At 37.2% G+C, this 20,967-nt stretch overlaps 2 protein-coding genes across 5 annotated transcripts in view; one reads left to right on the top strand and one right to left on the bottom strand.

The window, feature by feature from the left end:
* The window catches only part of dcaf6 (ddb1 and cul4 associated factor 6), a 32,969-nt gene extending 21,422 nt beyond the window's left edge, over positions 1 to 11,547 (bottom strand). For 2 of the 4 annotated variants that reach the window (XM_044365008.1, XM_044365011.1), the window contains exons 1-2: positions 11,142 to 11,546; positions 1,859 to 1,920 (exon numbers count right to left, since the gene is read on the bottom strand). In XM_044365008.1, coding sequence (XP_044220943.1) covers positions 1,859 to 1,920; positions 11,142 to 11,229 — 150 coding nt within the window. In that variant the 5' untranslated portion in view covers positions 11,230 to 11,546. Of the gene's footprint in view, positions 1 to 1,858; positions 1,921 to 11,141 lie in introns of all 4 variants that reach the window. The other 2 variants (XM_044365009.1, XM_044365012.1) reach the window with 2 other exon arrangements.
* Positions 11,548 to 14,219: 2,672 nt separating this feature from the next.
* mpc2b (mitochondrial pyruvate carrier 2b) lies at positions 14,220 to 20,378 on the top strand. The gene is made up of 5 exons (XM_044365501.1): positions 14,220 to 14,605; positions 16,920 to 16,960; positions 17,138 to 17,222; positions 17,573 to 17,684; positions 19,278 to 20,378. The coding sequence occupies exons 1-5, from the start codon at positions 14,512 to 14,514 to the stop codon at positions 19,324 to 19,326; spliced, it is 381 nt and encodes a 126-aa protein (XP_044221436.1). The 5' UTR covers positions 14,220 to 14,511; the 3' UTR covers positions 19,327 to 20,378.
* The last annotated feature ends 589 nt before the right edge of the window (positions 20,379 to 20,967 follow it).

The raw sequence follows: 20,967 nt of genomic DNA, 5'->3' as shown, positions 1-20,967 counted from the left end.
ATCCATAGATCTAATGCAGATCATTCAGTTCACTGTTTTGCACTCTGTGGATCAATATTTCATTAAAAACTGCTGGTTGCATCCTCTTCCAGTGTTTCATCATCACACTATTGCTCTTCATGTCTGAAGACTCGCTCTGGAGCAATTAGTGAAAATACACTCTGTGTTCACTCCATTAACCACATCCTGCAAATTGACCTCAAGGCTCCATTATATGTAACATTTTAACAGGTTTGAAGAGACGCTGCACAACATCTGAAGATCAAAACGCATTAGACTGAGTGGTTGAGTGTAGATGTTGCGGTTTCTCTCGTGTGATGAAAGATTAACGGACAGATGTGGTTGAGCAGATTCAGAGGATGGAGATCTAAATGAAAAGTCTCACTGTGCCTTTTTTTTTTGATTAGTCAGCTATCTTGTATAATGTGGTGCACAAATGACAATGAGACTGTGGCAACCAGGTAACATCTTAATGTTTTATAAAAATGTACATTTTTTCTGTGTCCACTAATAATCTGCTGTACAATTTTTCACTCTTTGAGCTACAATTGCAAAGTTGTATTTTGCAATTGTTTTTGTTGTTGTTTAGTGTGTATCTTTGTTGTTTTTTGGCACTTTAACCCACTTAGACCCACCAGGTCTCCTATTGTACAGCTGACCAGTCTGAGGCCTGCTCACAAACCCTCCAACAGGATGCAACTTTTTGTGAGGCAAATCTGCAGTTTATCGACCGTGATGACAGAAAAATGTGAAACAGGGTCTGGAAACTTTTATTTTTAGACTACATCTAACAAAAACACGCAAACCAAAAAACTGATGTTCAGCTGGTTCAGTACATACTGTATCTAAAAATATACAGAGAATATTGACAATATATATTTCAAGATGCTGTTATTTTTAAAAACATATACTTAAAAACCACAATGAAACCAAAAGGGTTATGCTATTCTACTTTAACCTCCTGAGCACTTCTTTCTTCTTTCATCTACATTAACGTTCAATATGGAGAGATCATGTCATATCTCTACAGTAAATAGAGCTCTTAGTACGCAGCCTCTGCTTTAGTTAATACTCTAAGGGTGTTGTCTTCGTGACTTCCTGGTGGAAGCCTCGGTGGAGAAAATATGCCACATCATTCACTTCTCTAAACTGAGAAACTCATACAGTTAATATACCTTCATCTTTGAGAATACAGATTCCCCTTTGTGGATTACTTTATCCAATTAATAGTCTTTAAAGTGCATCACATATTATCAGAGACAAAAGGGACAATTTCAAATTACTTAAAAAACTGAATTATTCATATCTGATTTTTTTGCAACAGAAAAAAAGAAACTAATTGTTTTTTTTTACTTCAAAATTGACTTAAATGAATAATCACTGACTGAAACTGTCATTATTTTTTGTTGATAAACTAACAGACTAATATTTTCAGCATTTATTAAAAGACTTTTCTTCCATTAACAGTCCACAGTGTAAACCCAGATGATTACAGCTTGTCTATACTTCAATTAAACAGATAATAACATACAATACAAATGAAATCCTTTGAACTGCGGCTGTTCTGAGTAAGACGAGGCCGATAAATAAACTAAAGTTCTTGTGGGACTTGTGAGCTGTTGTTGTTTTGGTGTCTTGGACAGACTCAGGCTGCCTGGCTGATAGTGTGACAAGACGTGTGACTGTTGTGTCGGCTTCAGGTTTCTCAGAGGCATCAACCACCTGACCTCAAGTCAAAGATCTGCTCTGTCACATACGGAGACTTCACAAACTGACTGAAGAAAAGTGACATGATTGCAACAGGGCGCACGCACGCACACACACACACACATCATACATAAACATGTGAGGTACTTACGCAGCCATCATGTACATTCAGTGTCGCTTCAAGTTTAAGCCTCTGGACAAATTCTCTCCTACCTGTGAAAAGAGAGAAACAGCAAACTTTAAAAGACTACCAAGTTTTCTCACTTTATTTCTGAGGTTATTGTATGACAGTCTGTATGCTTCATATCCATCCATCCAGACATGTTTTAAAAACACATTAACACTCAGCTTGGAATAATTATTTGAGTCTGACATGATTTTTTTTACAAAAAAAAAATAGTTAAATAACTGAAAATTCTTAAAATTACATCTACTCCTTTTCCCTCATTAAAAAATTCAGAATCTATAAACTCAGATTTAAAAAGTGAGCACAGAGAAACTTTCCACTTTCAGCAGATGAAATGTGAAAACAGACTCTGAACACTGAAGCTCAAACTGAAGCAACAATAAGAAAAACACATTTTTTGAGTGAAGGGAGACTTTAAGTTGACTGCAGTAAGAGTTCTGTGGATTGATATAAAATATCACAAACATTTGCATTCAGTATTTCCGTAGCTCGTACTGCATTATTAATGCAGGGGAAGCATCTCATGCATTTGGGTTTGTTTGCTCCAAAAGACGAAAATCAGAAAGAAAACACGTCCTACATAAATAATGATGATGAGACTATAAATGCAGCAAAAGACGTCTGATGAGCCCACTTACTTTATGCCAGAACGCAGCCTTTATGAAAGACTGACAACACTTTTTAAATGTTTAGTACGTTTTCAATAGTTATTTTGTGATTAAATACTTTTCATCACTTTCAAGTTAAGATCTGTGTCCCAAATACACACCAATTCTGTGCAGGTGTTGTGTTGTAGTGTGTTCACACTGCAAAAGTGACAAAATTCAGTGTACTCAAAACAGTCAGCATACAGACTAAAAAAAAAAAAAGCAGAATTTCTGGGTGCTCAAAAAACAACAAACTATTTGTGGATGGTGGCTCAGCTCTAGAAACAACCTCAGAGAACAAAAAATACCTGTTCCATTTTTGGTAAAAACATTTGGCTGAATTTAATTGGCCGTTTGATTGACATCTAACGACATGCTCATTGTATAAAACAGTTAAGTGTGTTATTTGTTGCACTAATGTTCACTGTGAGAAACATCCATTACTCTTGTAAGTGTAAAGTAGCTTCCTTCCTGTCATTTTTCTATTTTGAAAGAGAATAATCAAAAAGGTCTCAGAGAGTAGCTGTGAAAGCCAAGTGCTGTATATGCAAACCAGAGCTTTGACGCATAAAAGGACTAATAATCATCTTAAATATGGAATATGAAATAAATATCCCCCCAAGTCATACTCAGACTGCTGACACATGATGGTTTTACTCTCAAGTACACAGATATTTGTGTTGGAGATGGCTATGAACACACCAGGATGTAGCCCAAATACATTTATGAACCACGACATTACTACAGAAGTTAAAAGGGTTTATAGACAAAGCAAAACTGAATAAGGCATCTGGATTTGAAGGCAAATGAAGCTTTAACATCTGCACATCTCTTAGACGTCCTCTTTTTTTCTTTTCAAGACATACTTTAAACATTGTATAATCCTGAGAGTGTGGTACAAGTCCGTTATTTAGCCTGCTCCAAAGTCACTGAAGAATGACCCCAGAATACCCCTCAGATACAGGGGTATCAGCCTTAGTGCGGCTTACAAACTGTACTCTAATATAGTGAATAACAGGCTCACACAGTATTTAAAAATGGGACAGTATGTTGTCGATGAGCAGAATGGATTTAGAAAGAAACAAGCCTGTATTGATCATATACATTCAACTATTATTAGAACTAGAAATGCTAGAGGCAAACCCACTTTCACACGTGTTGTTGACTTTCAAAAGGCGTTTGACTGGATTAACAGAGATCTGCTGCTTGCCTTTAAACTTATGGAAATGGGATGGATGGTAGGTTTGTATAGCTGCCTGTGTTCAGATCAATGTTTACTGATACACTTTTTGGAATAAAACAAGGTGATATGCTTTCTCCAAATCTATTTGGATTATTTGTGAATGACTTAGCTCTACAGATTAAAGAAGCTCATTTAGGCGTACGCATAGATGATATTAAATTAGGTATTTTATTATACGTGGATGATATAATTTTACTGGCTGAGTCTGAGTCTGAGCTACAGTTAAATGTGATTAGTTTGTGGTTTTACAAGTGGAGATTCAGTCGCTTTAGAATATGTTAGTGTCTATAAATACTTGGGTTTCTTTCTAGATGAATTTATGACTTATGAGGTTGGAATTGGGTCCATCGCTGACTCTGCTGGGAGAGCTTTGGGACCAGTTATTAACAAACTGAAAGTACGTAATAATCTTGGTTATTCTACATATACCCAGCTTTACAATGCATGTGTCTCCCACATACTGAATTATGCAGCAGGGGTTTAAAATGATCTAAAACTATAGACTCCATACACAATAGAGCTATAAGATGTTTTCTCAGGGTTTAATAGATTTGCTCTGATTCCAGCAATTCAGGGAGACGTGAGCTGAGTACCAGGGTCTGTACGACAAAAATGTGAAATGATCCGACTGTGGAACCATCTAATCAAAATGGCAGAGGACAGAATAAATAAACTATTTGTACTGAGTAAATCATACAGTTCTCCATTGGCAAAAGAGTTTTACTCCATTTTCGAGGAGGTGAATATGCTGCATATCTACAGCAATAATCTGTGCTGTAATGTTAACTCCATTAAAAAAAAGCTTTTAATGAAATTTGAAGAAAAATGGCTTGAAAACATTCTGTCGAAGCCAAAATTAAGGAGCAGATCAAACAGAATTTTGGCCCCAAATTATATGTTACATCTTATTTATCTAGAAGTCAAAGATCTTTGATTGCACAGTTGAGAGCTGCTATTCTTCCTCTGGTCACTGAGGTTGGTCAATTGAAAAAATATTCCAGAGGAAAACAGATGAGTCGTGTGATTTGGGTGAAGAGGAAAGTGAGTCCCATTTTCTTTTGTACTGTACAAATTATGGGGACTTTAGAGAGTTACTGTTCCATGAAATCACTCAACAAAACCATGAAATATTCTGGTGTTCAGATGAGTAAAAACTAGGGATGCACAATATTGGATTTTTTGCCGATATTCCAACTCATTGTGGCCGATTGCCGATGCCGATATATGCACATGTTTTTTTCCAGCTGGCTGAGGAGACTATTACACATACAATCATGGATTGTACTAAGTATGATCAAGAAGACAATATATGAAGGAAGAACTTAGGAAGACTGGAGTTCAGGAGCTCAGCGTTAAAACTTTAATGAACTTGCCAAGTGGGTGGAGCAGTAGAGTTTTCTTTGAGTTTATTGGACAGACAGGATTAATGTGTAGTATTTAATCTTTGGTCCACACTCCGGAGCAGAAGGTGACGGTAATGCACCTAATACGCTGGTTGCCAACCGCCGTCATAAACCAAAAAGAAGAAGTTTTTTTTTCCCCCCAAACAGAGTGGTACATCCTGTCAGCCAAGGTGTTTCCTATCTGTGCAGCTGAACATAGCAGCTCTTCCGCGGACTATTTTACCCTGACGGTCCCGGTGCTTCCTCCTCAGGCCCCACTTCACTCAAGCTGCCCGTCAGATCAGCTGCTTCTTCCCACTTTAACCTGAATAACAAACCCGGGCTCGGTGCTCCGGTTGGATCCACCTGAAGAGCCGGGGCTAACGTTAGCTGAGAGGCTAGCAGAGCATTAGCAGCAGTATGGCCAGAGGGAAGCACAGCCAGCTAGCCTCTGCTAGAAGAAGCAGCTGGTCTGATGGGCAGCTGAGTGAAGTGGAGCCTGCGGAGGAAGCACCGGGACCATCAGGGTGAAACAGTCCATGGAGGGCACAGTTATGTGGCCGAGGAGAAGACAACAAATCGGCCTCTCATAATCGGCAGAAAATGTTCATTTCGGCCGATGCCAATATTTCATTTTAGAGCTTATATCGGCCGATACCGATGATGTGCCGATAATATCGTTCAACGCTAGTAAAAACTGTAATGGTTGTTTAATTCTGATGTGTTTAAGTTTGCTAACTTTATCCCCAAAGCCTGAAAAAGAAGGCAAGGTAGATTGTTTAATTATAATTGATCTAGATTTTCATATTAAGCTTCTGACAGTAAATGAGAAGTTCTGCACCATTAATGATGGTGTGAAGATATGAAGGTAAAAGATGCTTTGGTTGTTTCTTTATTTTCTTTCCCTACTGTTTGACAATGTAAACGCTGTACTCTGGTCCTGGTTTGTCTGAATTTATGGTGTCTTGCAGACTGAACATACAATTGTATGCATGATGCAATAATAAAAACATTCATTCATTCATTCTGTTATCAGTTCAGTTATTGTATACTGTAAATTACAAAAAAATACATTGAAATGTATAAATCTTCCGGGACTGGAGGTGAATGATCACATTCATTTTGTGTAGTTTTATTTCCAGTACAAACATGCAACAACGTCTTAACTTTACTGTCTTTGGCTTATTTTTGCCAATTAGAGTCACTTTACTTTTTAGAGTCTCTTATCACCACGTAAAACCAGAAGCAATGACAATACTGACATTTAAATCATTCTGAGGATCAGGGAAAGGCCGGCGATACACAGGAAATTTCTTCTATCCTCCCCAGAGGTTTCTCTGTAGGAATTTAACGTGGACCACAAGTTGCTGCCCCCACCCCTCTTTTGAAGCTAAATATATCCTACAAGAGCTCTGACCCACCATATCTCAGTCAAGCTAAATACAGCACTGACTAAACCTCTGTGGCACCTGCCCCACCTCTACAGGCCCATAAATCTCCATTCAACCACTGTCAGGTGCTGACTGTTTGACAGGCAACAGCACACACACACGTCTTATAAAAACTGCCTCTGTCTCTCAGTGTGCCAGCAGCTTTTCCTCTGTTTGCACCGCGATCACTGTTGTTCTTCCAGGCTGTTCACTCACAACCGACACACAGAGACGCACGGCCATCGAGAGACATAAAACTGACATTTTCCCCGTGAAGACGTGCTGATATAATGATGATGAGGACTGTTGCTGGAGGGAAACTTGAGACTAGCTTTGCCCTGGTTAAGCTTATCAAATCATACGAGGGAAATGCAACATGAATTTTTAAAAACGATCTAATTTTTTTTTTTTAAAACAGCATCACACAGCTGTGAATCTTTCAAGGAATTTAGTGTATTGGCAAGTGCTCTCGTGTAATTTGTGGGACATAATCAGTGTTACAATATATCAAGAGAAATATAATTTTCACAGATTAAAAGGTTTGAATTTAATGAGGCAGAAGTCTTTACTTACTTTACAACATCGGTACCTTTGCAGCTGTTCATTTCTGGTAGTTCAGACTATTGACTAGAAATGCAACCATAAGTCAATTAATAGTTTAGTTGCAAATTATTAAATTAATTTGCTATTTAAAACTATTTTGATAATCAATTAATAGTTTTGGGACATTTTTTAAGAATAAAATGTCCAAATTCTCGCTGATTACAGCTTTTCAAATGTGAATATTTTCTGGTTTCTTCAGTCTTCTATGACAGTAAACTGATTATCGTTGAGTCGTTTGGACAAAACGAGACATTTGAACATTTATAGACCAAATGACTAATCAATTAATCAAGAAAATAATCAACAGATTAATCAATAATGACAATCATGGTTAGTTGCAGCCTTGCTATTGACAGTTTATGGTTGTTTCACAGTTGAATATATGAAGCAGGTGTATTTGTTGCTGTGATCGGTTTATTTAAGAGGGTTTAAGAACTTTGTTTTACCAACAAAATCCTGCAAAACTGCAAACACTTCATAATGCACTAGGCAATTAATCAATACATAACTTGATTGATCCCTGCTTTTTAACTGAATTATTTTTGCCATTTATGTGAAATACTTTAATATTTCACTTACTTATTACGGTGATGCAGCCAATAGATCAGTCGTCAGCCATTAGGTTTGACCGTGGGCCAGTTTATTGCAGGATTTTTCACTGCAGGGCCGTTAACCGGTGCAGTGGAACGGCAGACTTGTGTGATTTGTTTATTTCTTTTAATTCATTTATGAGTAAAATAGATTTATAACACTGTTAAGGACTGTATCTGAGGGGTGAGGCTGAGGATGGCATTAACACAACATTTCTGTTTGACTGCTGCGCATTTGTGTTTGTGAAGAACAAATCTGTTATGATCACAAAAATAAAGGCTTCAATTTCTGGTTTATTAGACTTAATCTCAACACTATTCAAGTAACATGGTGCAACCATAGTTTTAATGCCTCTCCTCGTGTGGGGGCAGGATTAGATAGTAACAAGGTTATATTACAGTACCTCTGGGCCCCCAGGACTAAGCTCCGCACCATGGGGGGGGGGGGGTCGAGCCTTCTGTTCTGGTGCACCAGGCTTGTGGAACAACCTTCCTAACCATCCAAGGGCGGCACAGACCCCAGACTCTTTTAAAAAGGGCCCAAAAACCTTTCTATTCAGGAAGGCTTTTCCATCTTAACTCCTATGATTTTATTTCTGTTACATGTTTTTAACACTGTAGCACTTTGAGATCCACGGTGAATGAAAAGTGCAGCACAAATTAGCTGAATGTATTATTATTATTATTACTATTATTGATTAGGATTTACACGAGCCGTGTGTTTATCCTGTTATCTACAGCAGATTTGCAGAAAAATTGTTAGTTTTGATGTAAACTATGGAAGTCAAAACTTCAGGGGACCAAATCTTTTTGCTGCAGAGCCAGATTTTAGTCTACGGGCCGCTATTTGCCTACCACTGCTTATAGATGGCTGCTGTGCTGTACATCATCGACGGCAGAATCTCCTGTATCATTATGATGTCTGCAATGCAGCAAATATAGTGATACGTAAGATAAGATAAATATGAATGATGAAAGACAATATAAATATGAGTTTGCTGTGGCTCTAACGTAACAGGGCTGCACTGATGAGGATAAAACACAACTTGATCTCATCTATCCAGCAGCGACGTTGACTCTCACATAAATAATTTGAGTTAACAGGCTGTAATCACACACAGGACGAGTCTGACAGCAGATGATGTCTTTGGGGGAACAGACGTGTTTGTGTGCAGCTGTCAAACCATCAGCAACACAAACAGCCTGCAGGGAGGTTTTTTTTTGAATACCTTGTCTGGCCATTACAATAATAAGTTGGTAATATAGTACAAACAGGACAAATCACAGACTGAGCTATTACAGTTTTTTTGTAGTATTACACAAAGCAGTAGAAATAAAACAAGACAAAAACAAAATAAAAGAGTCAGAGGTCTAATCAGAAATCAATATTTGAATGTTTTTGTAAATATCCAAGGCTTGTTTGGTTTTTATACATTTCAGTGCTTTCTTGAAATGTATTAATTCGTTCATAAAGACCAAGGACAATTAGTAGAGTTAGTACATTAGTAAATCTGCATCTGTGGATAAATTGTTCAGCCATAATAATCAGCCTATTGTACATCACTTTCATTTCTTATCCTGCATTATAACTCCAAATTTAATATCATAATATTCTAATTTAGGCAACTGAAAGTCCTTTTCAGATATCAAATTTTGAAATGATTCCCAAAAAGATCTAATATAATTACAAGCAAAAAACAAATCTTCTAAAGTTTCCATATCAGAATTACAAAACATACAGTTGTTTTCATCTCAGAAACTCATTACAAGGATAAATATCATTTATCATTTTAAAATTAGTTTATTTAGCTTTCGGTGAAATAGTATCTAGTTCTAATTCTGATTATAATCTTTTAATAGATTATTTCTTTTTAATGGTAAAGGGAAGAGTTTGTTCATCTATTTAAAATGAAAGCATCTGTGGTAAATAACACATCATGAGGTAACATGTCTTTCACCATATTCAACATTACTTGTGGAACTGCCTTGATAACCACTGTGTATTGTTTTTTTTTGTATGCTGCACATTGAATTTATAAATACTCGAGAAGATTCCCTCTTGAATCCATCAAATATAAAACAGATCTAATACGTCTCTCCGCATAATCACAGGAACATAAAGATTTTCTTTTAAACAAGATACGTCTGTTATTCCAGTTCAGAGAGCTGTGTGGAGTGAAACTGTGCTTCAGTTTCCGGTATACGAGAACCTGCTGATGAAATTTATACAGCTTATTGGGTAGTTCAGCAATACAGAAAATCTATCCCACCACACTTATCAAATATTTTAGAAGGAATATTAAACCAGAATCCATCATTATTTTATATGAATTGTTCTATGAATTAAACCGTTTGAGTTTTATCAAACCACTCATTGCCTCATAGTCAATCACATTTAAACCGTCTTCTGCTGACAATTTTATCACATTCCCTTTTTAAGATAATTTTTTTTTTCCAAATTAAGTTGAAATTGGTTTGATTAATTGATTGTATTAAATTGTCAGGAATGGCAAGTGAAAGAGCTGAGTACATAATTCTAGATAGTGTTTCAATTTTTTTTTAAATCAGCATATGTCTGAAGATTGATAAATCCCTCTGTAAGTATAGATTCACTTTACTTTATATAAGTCACAATATTTACTTCTTCTCTAGTTTTACAATCTTTTGTTATAACCACTCCTGAGTATGTCACTTCATTGCTAACTGGATTCTCATATAAGTCTATTAGCAGGTGGTCATGTAGAGCAATTAGTTCACTTTTTTTCTTTTTTTTTAAAAAATGTAAGTGTAATCCAGACTAGGGTTGGGCAATATATCGATATTATATTGATATTGTGATATGAGACTAGATATCGTCTTATATATTAGATATTTTAAAATCATGATATGGCATAAGTGTCTTCTTTTCCTGGTTTTAAAGGCTGCGTTACAGTGAAGTGATGTCATTTTCTAAACTTACACAAGACTGTTCCAGCTAATCTATTATTTGCTTTTACCCACTTAGCCATTATGTCCACATTACTGATGATTATTTATCAAAACTCTCATTGTCTAAATATTTTGTGAAAGCACCGGTAATCATCCCTTCAATACTGTTGCAATATCAATATCTGGTCAAAAATATTGTGAAATTTGATTATGTCCATATCGTCCAGTCGCTTTAGAAAACTCATCTCTCCTCTTGATTAGCAGAGGGATCTGTTGTGACCTCTTGAGGGAGATGCGGTATCATCTGCCAGCTGATTTATGATCATATAGCACCTTTAAAGGCTCAATGTCTGCAGTGAGGTTACTGCTGCACGCACACACACACACACACAGTGTTAAAAGACAAGGCTTGTGTTGTTCTTACCTAAATAGTTGGTCCTGATGGCGTTAGGGTCGCTGTATCCAATTAAGCGTCTGTTTACATCCCAAACCAGGTTGCCAGAGCAAGACATTGTGACCGAGTGTGGTTCTTAATTGACAATAACATTGAAACTAAGCTAACCGTGTTCCTGTTGATGTCGCCTTTTTTATCTACCGACGCTTCGGTTTCGCCATCGAGATCAGTCCCTGCCAGCCGGGACGGGGCTACCGTTAGCTGGCTACGACCCTCATGGTTTGCATGGCTGGAAGTGAAAGACTCGCTGCTGTCCTCCCGACTTTACACGGACTGTACTCCCGCTCTGTGCGCCGATAACTATCCGTCCTGCTAGCCTAGCCTGGTTTATGTTTTTTTTTTCCTTTAGCAGACAAACGGTCAGCTGTGTCCAAACAACGCGAGAAACAACGTGTTTTCACAGAACGATTGGGTGCGCTCGCTTTATTAAGACGAATGAGCTGTCAGAGGGGCGGAGTGTGGCACATCAGAATCAGCATCTATCAGCCAAGTAACGCAGCATGTAAAGAGTGAGTCTCGTTTGCTCCCACAAGCAACATAGAAGAATAAAAATAAAATAATGTAATAATAATGATGAAGTAAACAAAATAGGACTAAAATTAAATGAAAATTTTAAAAAATTGGAATAGTAATAGTCTTGAAATGGTATATAAAACTTGAAATGAAATATTGACTGTACAAAGGAAGTATGGACTGTGCTAAGGACAAATAAATGAAAAGTATAAAATATATGAAGATGACAAGAGTAACAATTAAATGCGACGTACATAAATAATTACAGTGGAGGTTGAATGCGATGTACAATGTTAAGTCCATGATGAAATATATGAAAGTGACCAGTGCAGGGATTAAAAGAGGGATGTGAAATGTAAAGCCCAATTTGATAGGAACCCTCTTCTGGTATTAAGGAAGGACCCATCTTAGTATAAGGCAGTTGGTGTTTTTTAGTGGTGCATATATATATATATATATATATTTAAACATTTAACATAAAGAACACTGTTAAAGAATATAGATAAAACTGAATCCCATTGACCTAGTACATTATGGTGGACTGGGACATGACTCACCTGGTACAGTCATGCTGGATCCAGCAGTGTTTAAGCAGCAGTTTAACTCAAAGTTTGAAAACCAGGCAGGTGGTCGACAGTGACTGCTGTTTTGTCGACTTTTCCGTAGTCCCCAAAGACTTAAAGTCGAGTAAAGAATGTGTTTTTCTTCTTGTTCCTAACAGAGACTGTATATAAAGATGGACGACGTGTCTCCCACCGCTATGTCGAAGTGAAACTTTTTTCTTCTGACTTCCCTTATAATACGAAATAAGAATACAGAAAACATTCAAGTGAAATCAATCAATCACAATAAAATAAACAAGATAAACAAAATGCCAGGTGACAGTACACATATACAAAGCCAGAACACATTATTCATTCATTTAAAGGAGATGCACAAACATATTGTCTTGTTTTTGGAGGAGAAAATAATTTTCATGTATTACTTGGTTTCATTTTAAATAATAAAATAAATAAGGGTTTGGAGTTATTAAATGTGGATTTGTGGATATGAAACTTTGCTAAAAGAATGATTAGAGTAATAATATGTTCTTTAATTTTTATCGCCATTACGTTTATTGAAACCAAACAAAATCTTTTCTAAAGGCATAAAATGAAATCGGAGATCAATAATAAATCTACTCAAGTCCTTCGGCCTTTTGGTTTGGACACGGTACCAAAACAAATCAAGAAGAGTTTCTGGGAGTAAATCACAGAATTACCAGTTTACACTGATAGGCCTACATCCTTTCTCAATTTGACAAGATAATGATTTTCAAATCTAGGGTTACCATCATACAGTCTATGGTTACCATCTCTAGACCACGACCGGAGAGACACGCGCCCTCTGCGTCCCGCCGTCCGACGGAGGTTTGAGAGCGGCTGTCACAGCTGTCAATCATGACGTTACACACCCTTTTTATAAAATCAAATAACTAATTAAAAACAAAATGATCAGAAAAATGAGCACTTGAACAAACATCAGCCTAATAATAACTACCTAAAGTGACAGAAACCGTCTTTGGGAAAAATGTACTTGAAGTGGACTTTGATTTTTTTTTAGTTTGGCTCGTGTCCCATCCGATAACATTGAGGGGGCGGGGCTTATGACCAGCCAGCCACCAGGGGGCGACTGAGATATTTTAGCTTCACTTTTGGGGAGCTGTCATGTCATCCATCTTTACATACAGTCTATGGCAACAGTTGGATGTCTGAGTTTCACTGTGCAGAATGATGTATGTGCAGAGTTTGACACTGGAGGACTGTTTTCACATTCATCTGTAGTTTCAGTAGTCAATGGTCAATTCTGATCCAATGTTTAATTTACACAAGTGTCATGTGGAGACTTGAAGCCTCAAGTGCACATTCACTGACAATGGACTTTACAGTGAAGTAGGAGACATCTTTTGAGTAGGCCTATTTGCATATTCACAGATTATGGAATTTTTACTGAGAGAGAAGGAAGAGATGTAATTTTAAGGATTTTGAAGTAGTAATTATACTTGTATCTTAAAATTTTCTTTGCTTGCCTTGTGGTCTTATAATAGATAAATATTTTATTATATGTGTTTCACACCTTTCACAGAGCAAGGTCACAAAGTTCTTCACAAGAGTAAAATTGTTAAAAGTCACAAAGAAATAGAGTCAACGTGTAGGCTATTCTTCTGTGAATCAAAAAAAAAATGTTCCCATTAAAATCATAACATTTGCAACAAAACGTATTTTCTTTTTGGATCTTTACATTCAAACTGTATGTAACTGTTTGTCATCTTTAACAAGCAACTCTAAACTGTGTTCATAATGTAAAAATTACACCTGAAATATGATTAATTTTTTACAAATTTGAGCTGTAGAGATAATTCGTCTCCGCCCAGCTAGAATACGCTGTGTTTAGAAAAGTAATAATCCCATCTAAACCAATCATATCGGGGTTCAGTCCAGGCGGACCAATGATGGCAGAGAGCCCATGTAAGCACCGCCCCTCTCAGGTTAGGTTGCACGGCACAGAAAGTCACCTCGTCGTGTCGGTCAGGGAGAAGCTACTGACGGCTAGCAACTACCTGGAGCTCAGAGCTGCAGGAGAAGGTCAACAGCAGGACGGCAGCATCCTCTCCCGTTCTTCAGCCAACCGGACATTTATGTATCTGACAACATTTCACATCGAAAAAAGGATTTTAAAACTCTATTACCTCTTTTTAAGAAAGACACCTAGCTAGCTAACCTTTTAGCGAGCTAGCTTCAAGTTCCGACTTCCAACTGTCCTCATTTCCAATTCATCATCTACAATCATGGCTGCACTGAGAGCCTCCTATCACAGGATTTTGGACAGGATCGAGCATATGCTGCCCGCCAAACTCAGACCTCTGTACAACCACCCGGCAGGTAATGCAGAGATCATCACCCAGCCTCTTGATTAGCAGGCTGGAGCTTTGTTTGTGATGTGGTGGGTGCACTTTACTTGTCTAGATTGCACCCTGTGGGGAATAAAACAGCAGCTCTTATCTTGTGTTGTAAATAAATTAATGTATGACAGTCATTGTTTGGCTCTGGGAGACCCAAATCTGCAGGATAACAACAGCTAAGCAGCCCAGCATGCAAAAGTGTGTAAATGTCTGCAGTAAAACCAAGAATTTCTTTACAGATCTCCTCCGGACAGGTATTAAGTCATAAAAATACCTGCTTGAAACTGCTTGAATAATTTGTGTCTGATATGGGTTTTCTACAAAAAAGTTCTATTATCTTATTAAAATTCTTAAAAATACATCTATTCCTTCAGTTTATTAAAAATCCAGACTACAAATATGAAAATAGTTTTGATTTCTTAAGTTTTTCTGCTGGAAGCCTCAGGACTGGAGGCTTCGAGTTTCCACATTGCACTTGTGTAGGTTGAATATTGGGCCAGAATTGGCTTCCATATGTGTTGTGATATCACAAATCCTGCTCATTAGGCCGCCCTTAAAAATCAGATTTTTAAATGAGCACAGCGAAACTTTTCATTTTAAGCAGGTGAATGTGAAAACAGTCTTCTTGTGTCAAACTCTGCACAGTGAAGCTCAAACATCTAACTGTATGAACAAGAGGAAGAGTGGAGGGGACCTTTAAGTTTGTTGTGGTGTTCTGGGTTTGAGAGAAGTTCAGAGATATCACCATAATTATTAACTTTGATTAAATAAAATACAATAACCCATAAAATAGACAGTGACTGTGTTGCAGGGAGAATACGTAGTTTTAGTTGTGGTCACATGTACAGTTTGATGCAGAGAATCATATTTGAGTCTTGACTGTGTCGTAATCACAATAATGAGAAACAGTCACATTCTAATCTCATACTATGTTCATGGTACTTTTTATTCCTCCTGAGCTGCAGCTAATTATTATTTTTATTGATTCAACTGTTTATTTATGTATTTGATTCATTGTTTCATTGATTAGTTTTGTCCATCAACTAATCGATTAATAGACTGAACTGTTTCGACTCGAATCCCAATTTACAGCCTTTCTAATGTGTCCAAAGATACTGTGAAACCTTTTATGAATGTTATAATGTTCAGTTTTTCACTCTTTTAAAAGAGGTGTTGATTCAATGTCATGGCCTCTCTGTTTGCTTTTTCATTCACCCCATTTACATCGATGATTGTGGACCAAATCTGCAAAAGCTTTCTGTATAAAACAATACAGTCCAACAGCACCATAAACTACAGCTTCTAAACCGACCATAAAGTTGAATCGACACCTCAGTAACACTGTGTCAATAAAAAGTGAACATTATAACCTTCATGAAGGTAGGATTAGTTGCATTAGACTGCTTTATTTTAGTGAATAGTGTAGCTCGCACAGGCATTCAGCCCTCATTGACACTGATATTAACTAGAGGTTACTGAGATTAAGGAGTCACTGGCGTCACTGGTAAAACTCTGTGTTTTGTCTGTGCAAGGGTATCTGAGCTCTGCCTGTCAAGGACAACTTTCTGAGCAGGTATGAAGGGGCGGTGACAAAAGCCAACTCCCTCAATGATGATTTGCAGTGACAGACGTCCTACTTTTTGTTCAGCCTTCAGCATTGGTGGATAATGAGACTCCAAACCAGCAGATGTTAATGTTCCCTCACATTTTCCTCCTCTGTGCTGCATGTAATTAAGATTATGTGAGTCTCCTCCCAGTGACTCAGACACGCTGGAGTGTCCAAATACCTTTTACACAGATACTCAGGCTTTACTGTCTGGAGTTAAGTCTAATCTTTTCACACACTGTAAGAAGCCTTGTGTCTCAGTGAGGAAACCTCACTGGTTGACCTGGTTGAACATATCTGCCAAATTTCACTTCTTTTATGTCGGGTTGGGCGTGTTTATTGGTGCAGGAAGAGTTTTATCTGTTTAACTTGCATATTTTACATGTGATTTGACCTGCATTTGATATCAGTATTGGGTAAATATTGACCAGCAGATTTTATGATGCCTCATGCTTTTCTTTACTGTGATGTCATATAAACAACACAGAGCTAATTAAGCTTATTTGAGTTTGTATTTTCAGTGTGTTTGAGTTAAGTTTCATCTTTATATCTGTTAGAAAATCCCAGCTGGTGGATGAGTAACATCAGAGAGAAAACCTTGAAAAACTGTGAAATTAACAAATGATGTAATATCACTTGTTAAAGCTGCCAAATTTGATGTTTTCATTTTCTTATGTTTTTATTTTAGGTCCAAAAACAGTTTTCTTCTGGGCCCCGATGTTCAAATGGGTGAGTGTGTTTACATTCAGTCTAACCTGTTTAACTCGTATAAGCAAAGACACGAAGGACTCAACCAGTCAGCAGCGTGTTTTTAGTGTTTGTTTGTTTACATACAATAAATACTTCCATTAATTTACACCAGACGATGTGATGGATCTGAAAGATAATGTGTTCTCTTAACTGCAGGGTCTGGTTGTAGCTGGATTAGCTGATATGACCCGACCAGCAGATAAACTCAGTACCTCCCAGTCTGCAGTACTGACAGCAACAGGTGAGATTTTAACGATTTAATGTCTCAATTTAATTTAGAAAAAGAGATGGTGTGATCCATGGAAATATAACTGGCTGATTTGATGCATTTTATCATTAAAATCCATGTGGGGAACTTCTGACATCCTGGTCTACATGTTTGGAATATGAAGTGTTAGTTGTTTGGATTTCTTTAAGTTCATTTAAACACAGATTTTACCAATCTGTGCCAAAGGTTGATTGATGCTTTTGCAATATGTTCCTTCAAACAGATCTTATCTGTTACTCTTACCAAAACATAGACTCTGTTCTCATGTTGGTTTACCAATCGTGTGCATGACCTTCACTCTCACTGTGTTCCGTCTCCGCCAGGCCTGATCTGGTCCAGATATTCTTTGGTCATAATCCCGAAGAACTGGAACCTGTTTGCTGTCAACTTCTTTGTGGGCAGCGCAGGAGCCTCCCAGCTCTACAGGATTTGGAGGTCTGTGTGTTGATGGTGAATTAAAGTGAAATGCACTCGCTGTTCTCTGACAATCATCTGACCCACTTATCTGTTAGAAGAACTTTGATGATCTAATGTAACAAGTAACGCAAAGATAAGCGCACGGTAGCTTTCTGTGAAATATATATATATTCATGGTTAATGTTTAGCTAAGTGTGTTGCAGCTGATGCAGCGAGTTGCAGTAAATGTATAACATATTCTTCATGTGTACTTTGTTTTCTAATGTCAACCGTCGACTTGACTCCATCGGGGAAGTGCATTGACATTGACATAAAGAGTCAATAGACCAGGGCAACTGATGATGATTTTCATTCTCGATTACTCATTTTCTCTATAAAATGTCAGAAACTGGTGAAAAATGCCTGTTTTAATTTCTATAATGTCTTTAAATGTCTTGTTTTGTCCGATCAACAGTCCGAATCCTCACATTTGAGAAGCTGCAACCAGCAAATGTTTGCTGATTAATTTTCTGTTGATCAATTAATTGACTAATCGTTGCAGCTATAAGTGAAATCAGGGAAAACAGCATCACACAGGCAACAGATTAACTAGCTCTGATTGAATTAATGAATGAACACGACGCCTGGCACAATTAGTTTTTAGAGGAAGCTGCCTTTCACCTCGAGGTCTTTGGCTCAGACTTGTGATGAATTAGTTTGGGATCTGGCATCGTTGGCTTCTGGGGCATTAACAGAATTTGTCTAGATGTCTCGTGGAAGGGGTGGGTGGATCAATAAGTAAAGAGAAATCTTGTTTTGATTAAAAAATGATCCATCTTAAGTTGGATCAGGTTCTGGCTCATGAACACTCCCCTCAGTGCACAAACTCTGCCTCTGTGCTGCTTGTGTGCAGGAATCACTTGTTAGTTCACACAAGCATTTGTCACTAAAACTCACTTTGTGTTTTAAACGTGTGATTATGTGATTAACAGAAAATAATAAGAACAAATGCCTCATTAAATAAAGATGAAATAAAATCAATATTTTATATCGACAAGGGCGCAGGTTTGGTTTCAGAGGTCAACGATGGATAAGATGGATTTATTACAAAGAACTATGGCTACAACTAACTACTATTATGATTATTATTATTATTGTTGTTGTTGTTGTTGTTATAAAAATATATTTTCAATCAATAGATTCATTGTGTTTCTATAAATAGTTAGCAATTCATTTTCTGTCAATCAATTAATTGTTACAGCTCTACAGAGAACACTTTGATTGATGTTTTATACTTGCATGTTTTTTAGCAGGTGACTAAGTGTAAATAACAAATGTAGATTAAGTGGGTTTTTTTTTACATGCAGAGGAGGTGCAAGTATTGTGTTCAGCCATGAGTTGAGCCCGTAGCTTCCCTCTCAGGCTGTAAACTTGCACTAATGACGAAGAGCGACCTATATGTAGCCTGACAGGCAAAACCCGGGGCAACAAAAGCCTGAAAAGCTGGCACTGCTTGCTGATGTTGCACAATAATATCTGGAGGCAACAGAGATGATTGAATCAACATGTTCTTCAGATCTTTTATCTGGGCTGTCGGTAAATCATGTGATATCATGTGTTCTTCCTCAACAGCTTCAAGCAGGAACAGAAGGCTCTGGAGAAAGAAGCTGCAGAGTCCTGAGTGCTTTGCTGTTGCCAACACTCGTCTGCAGCGGACTCAAAGGGAGACTCCACACCGGGCAGCGACCTGCCCCTTCTCATCATCTCCACATCCCATATCGTCTCCATAACAACCATGCCATAACCATTATTCAACCACTTTTAGCCTGTTTTCCCTGTTGGAAATATGCACTTTTCCTTAAGTTTAAAATTTCCTCAGGGTGTTAAAAAAATGGACGTTTTTTTAACTGTAGTCAACACACACTCAAGAAGAGTCATCAACGCACAAGTATATTCTTTCAACAAGTTGTATGATTGTACATTCTCGCCACTCGTTGGGAAGTTTTGCTTTTTTTTTTTCCATCATCGTTGTTCAGGTGTAGCAGGCATTACCTCATGCAATAATTTCCCAAATATGTAACTCTTGGATATGTGTTGAACGTGGTTTAAGGAATGTTTCCAAATCAAATTTAGAAGGATTTCATCACATTAATATTTGCATTACTTTATTTATAATTTGGTTACAGTCACAGCATCTGTACCAGAGTGATTATTAAATCATTATTGACGACCATATAATGATTCCTTCCATTTTAATGGCTTTAATTCTTTTAATTTATGTGATAACAAATTGTAATTTATAAATTGCTTCACTGATTAAAATCTTCTTTTCTAGTTAAAACTGTATAGAAAGATGCTGTTATTCTCTGATTCTTTATCAGAAACACTTTAACCAATGGCACGTTTAACCTGTGCAGCTTTTTATTAATTGTTACTCAAGAGTCAATTAGCAAACACTGGTACTGAACCGCTTTCGGCTCTTTATAATCAAAACCTTGCTGTCAAATGCCTCTTTGCTCTTAGAAAGGTGTTTTATACTTTTTCTTGTAATGGTTCTTTCACTGTAGTTTCTCATTTTAATCACACAAATATTTTAGCAATAATTGGTGTCATCACTTTTAAATATCATTTGATCTGCTGACTGTTTGAACAAAGGGCACTTTGAAGGTTGATCGATAAGGCTCTGTGGAAATGTAATGGCTATGTAATGTGAATAAATCCTGTTCAACACCAGCAGCTGATTGAAAGTATGGATGGTAAATGCAGTAGATGTACAGTCGCAGTGACCGAACCTGCACGTCAGATACACAATAGTCGATTAAATGAATGAAGATCATCGTGCTTTGTACTCTGAAAACAGTTGGTGGAAAAAATAACTCAGATGATTTCATGAGTCTTGAGACATCACGTTGTGGACAGGAAGCCTGTGTTAACTATTGAGTTGCAATATGGAAATAAGATCCAGTATTTCACAAGTTTCACCCACACAGGACTAAAATTAAGATATTTTGTTCTACAATGCCTCAATTTTCTGTCTCTCAAAATTCCTCCAACTTTATCAAAGTGCAACACCAAATCAACTGAGTGCCTGTTTCAATCAATTGATCCACTTCTATTGTAAAGATTTTCTGCTTTTTCTCTGTGGAGCACTGATAACCTGCAGAGTTCATCTGTCACACTAAACAGATACACTAACAGTTTAAAGAAATAACTTTTTTTTCCAGCTTCAATTTTCTAGACTTCTAATTGAGGAAATCGCCATATTCATGGATCATGATTAACAGTTGCAACCTAAAAAGATTTATTATTTCTGGTGGCTGAG

Source organism: Thunnus albacares, chromosome 11 (genome assembly GCF_914725855.1).
Source record: "Thunnus albacares chromosome 11, fThuAlb1.1, whole genome shotgun sequence".
NCBI lineage: Eukaryota > Metazoa > Chordata > Actinopteri > Scombriformes > Scombridae > Thunnus > Thunnus albacares.
The sequence above is the reverse complement of the archived record's forward strand: the minus strand, read 5'-3'. Positions and strand labels throughout refer to the sequence as shown.

What these genes read in the sequence shown, in the direction of transcription:
- mpc2b (XM_044365501.1), top strand. Translation starts at nt 14,512, where the DNA reads ATGGCTGCACTGAGAGCCTCCTATCACAGGATTTTGGACAGGATCGAG. An exon ending in GGGCCCCGATGTTCAAATGG is followed by an intron (nt 16,961 to 17,137) that starts GTGAGTGTGTTT and finishes TCTTAACTGCAG; the next exon opens with GGTCTGGTTGTAGCTGGATT. An exon ending in TGCAGTACTGACAGCAACAG is followed by an intron (nt 17,223 to 17,572) that starts GTGAGATTTTAA and finishes CGTCTCCGCCAG; the next exon opens with GCCTGATCTGGTCCAGATAT.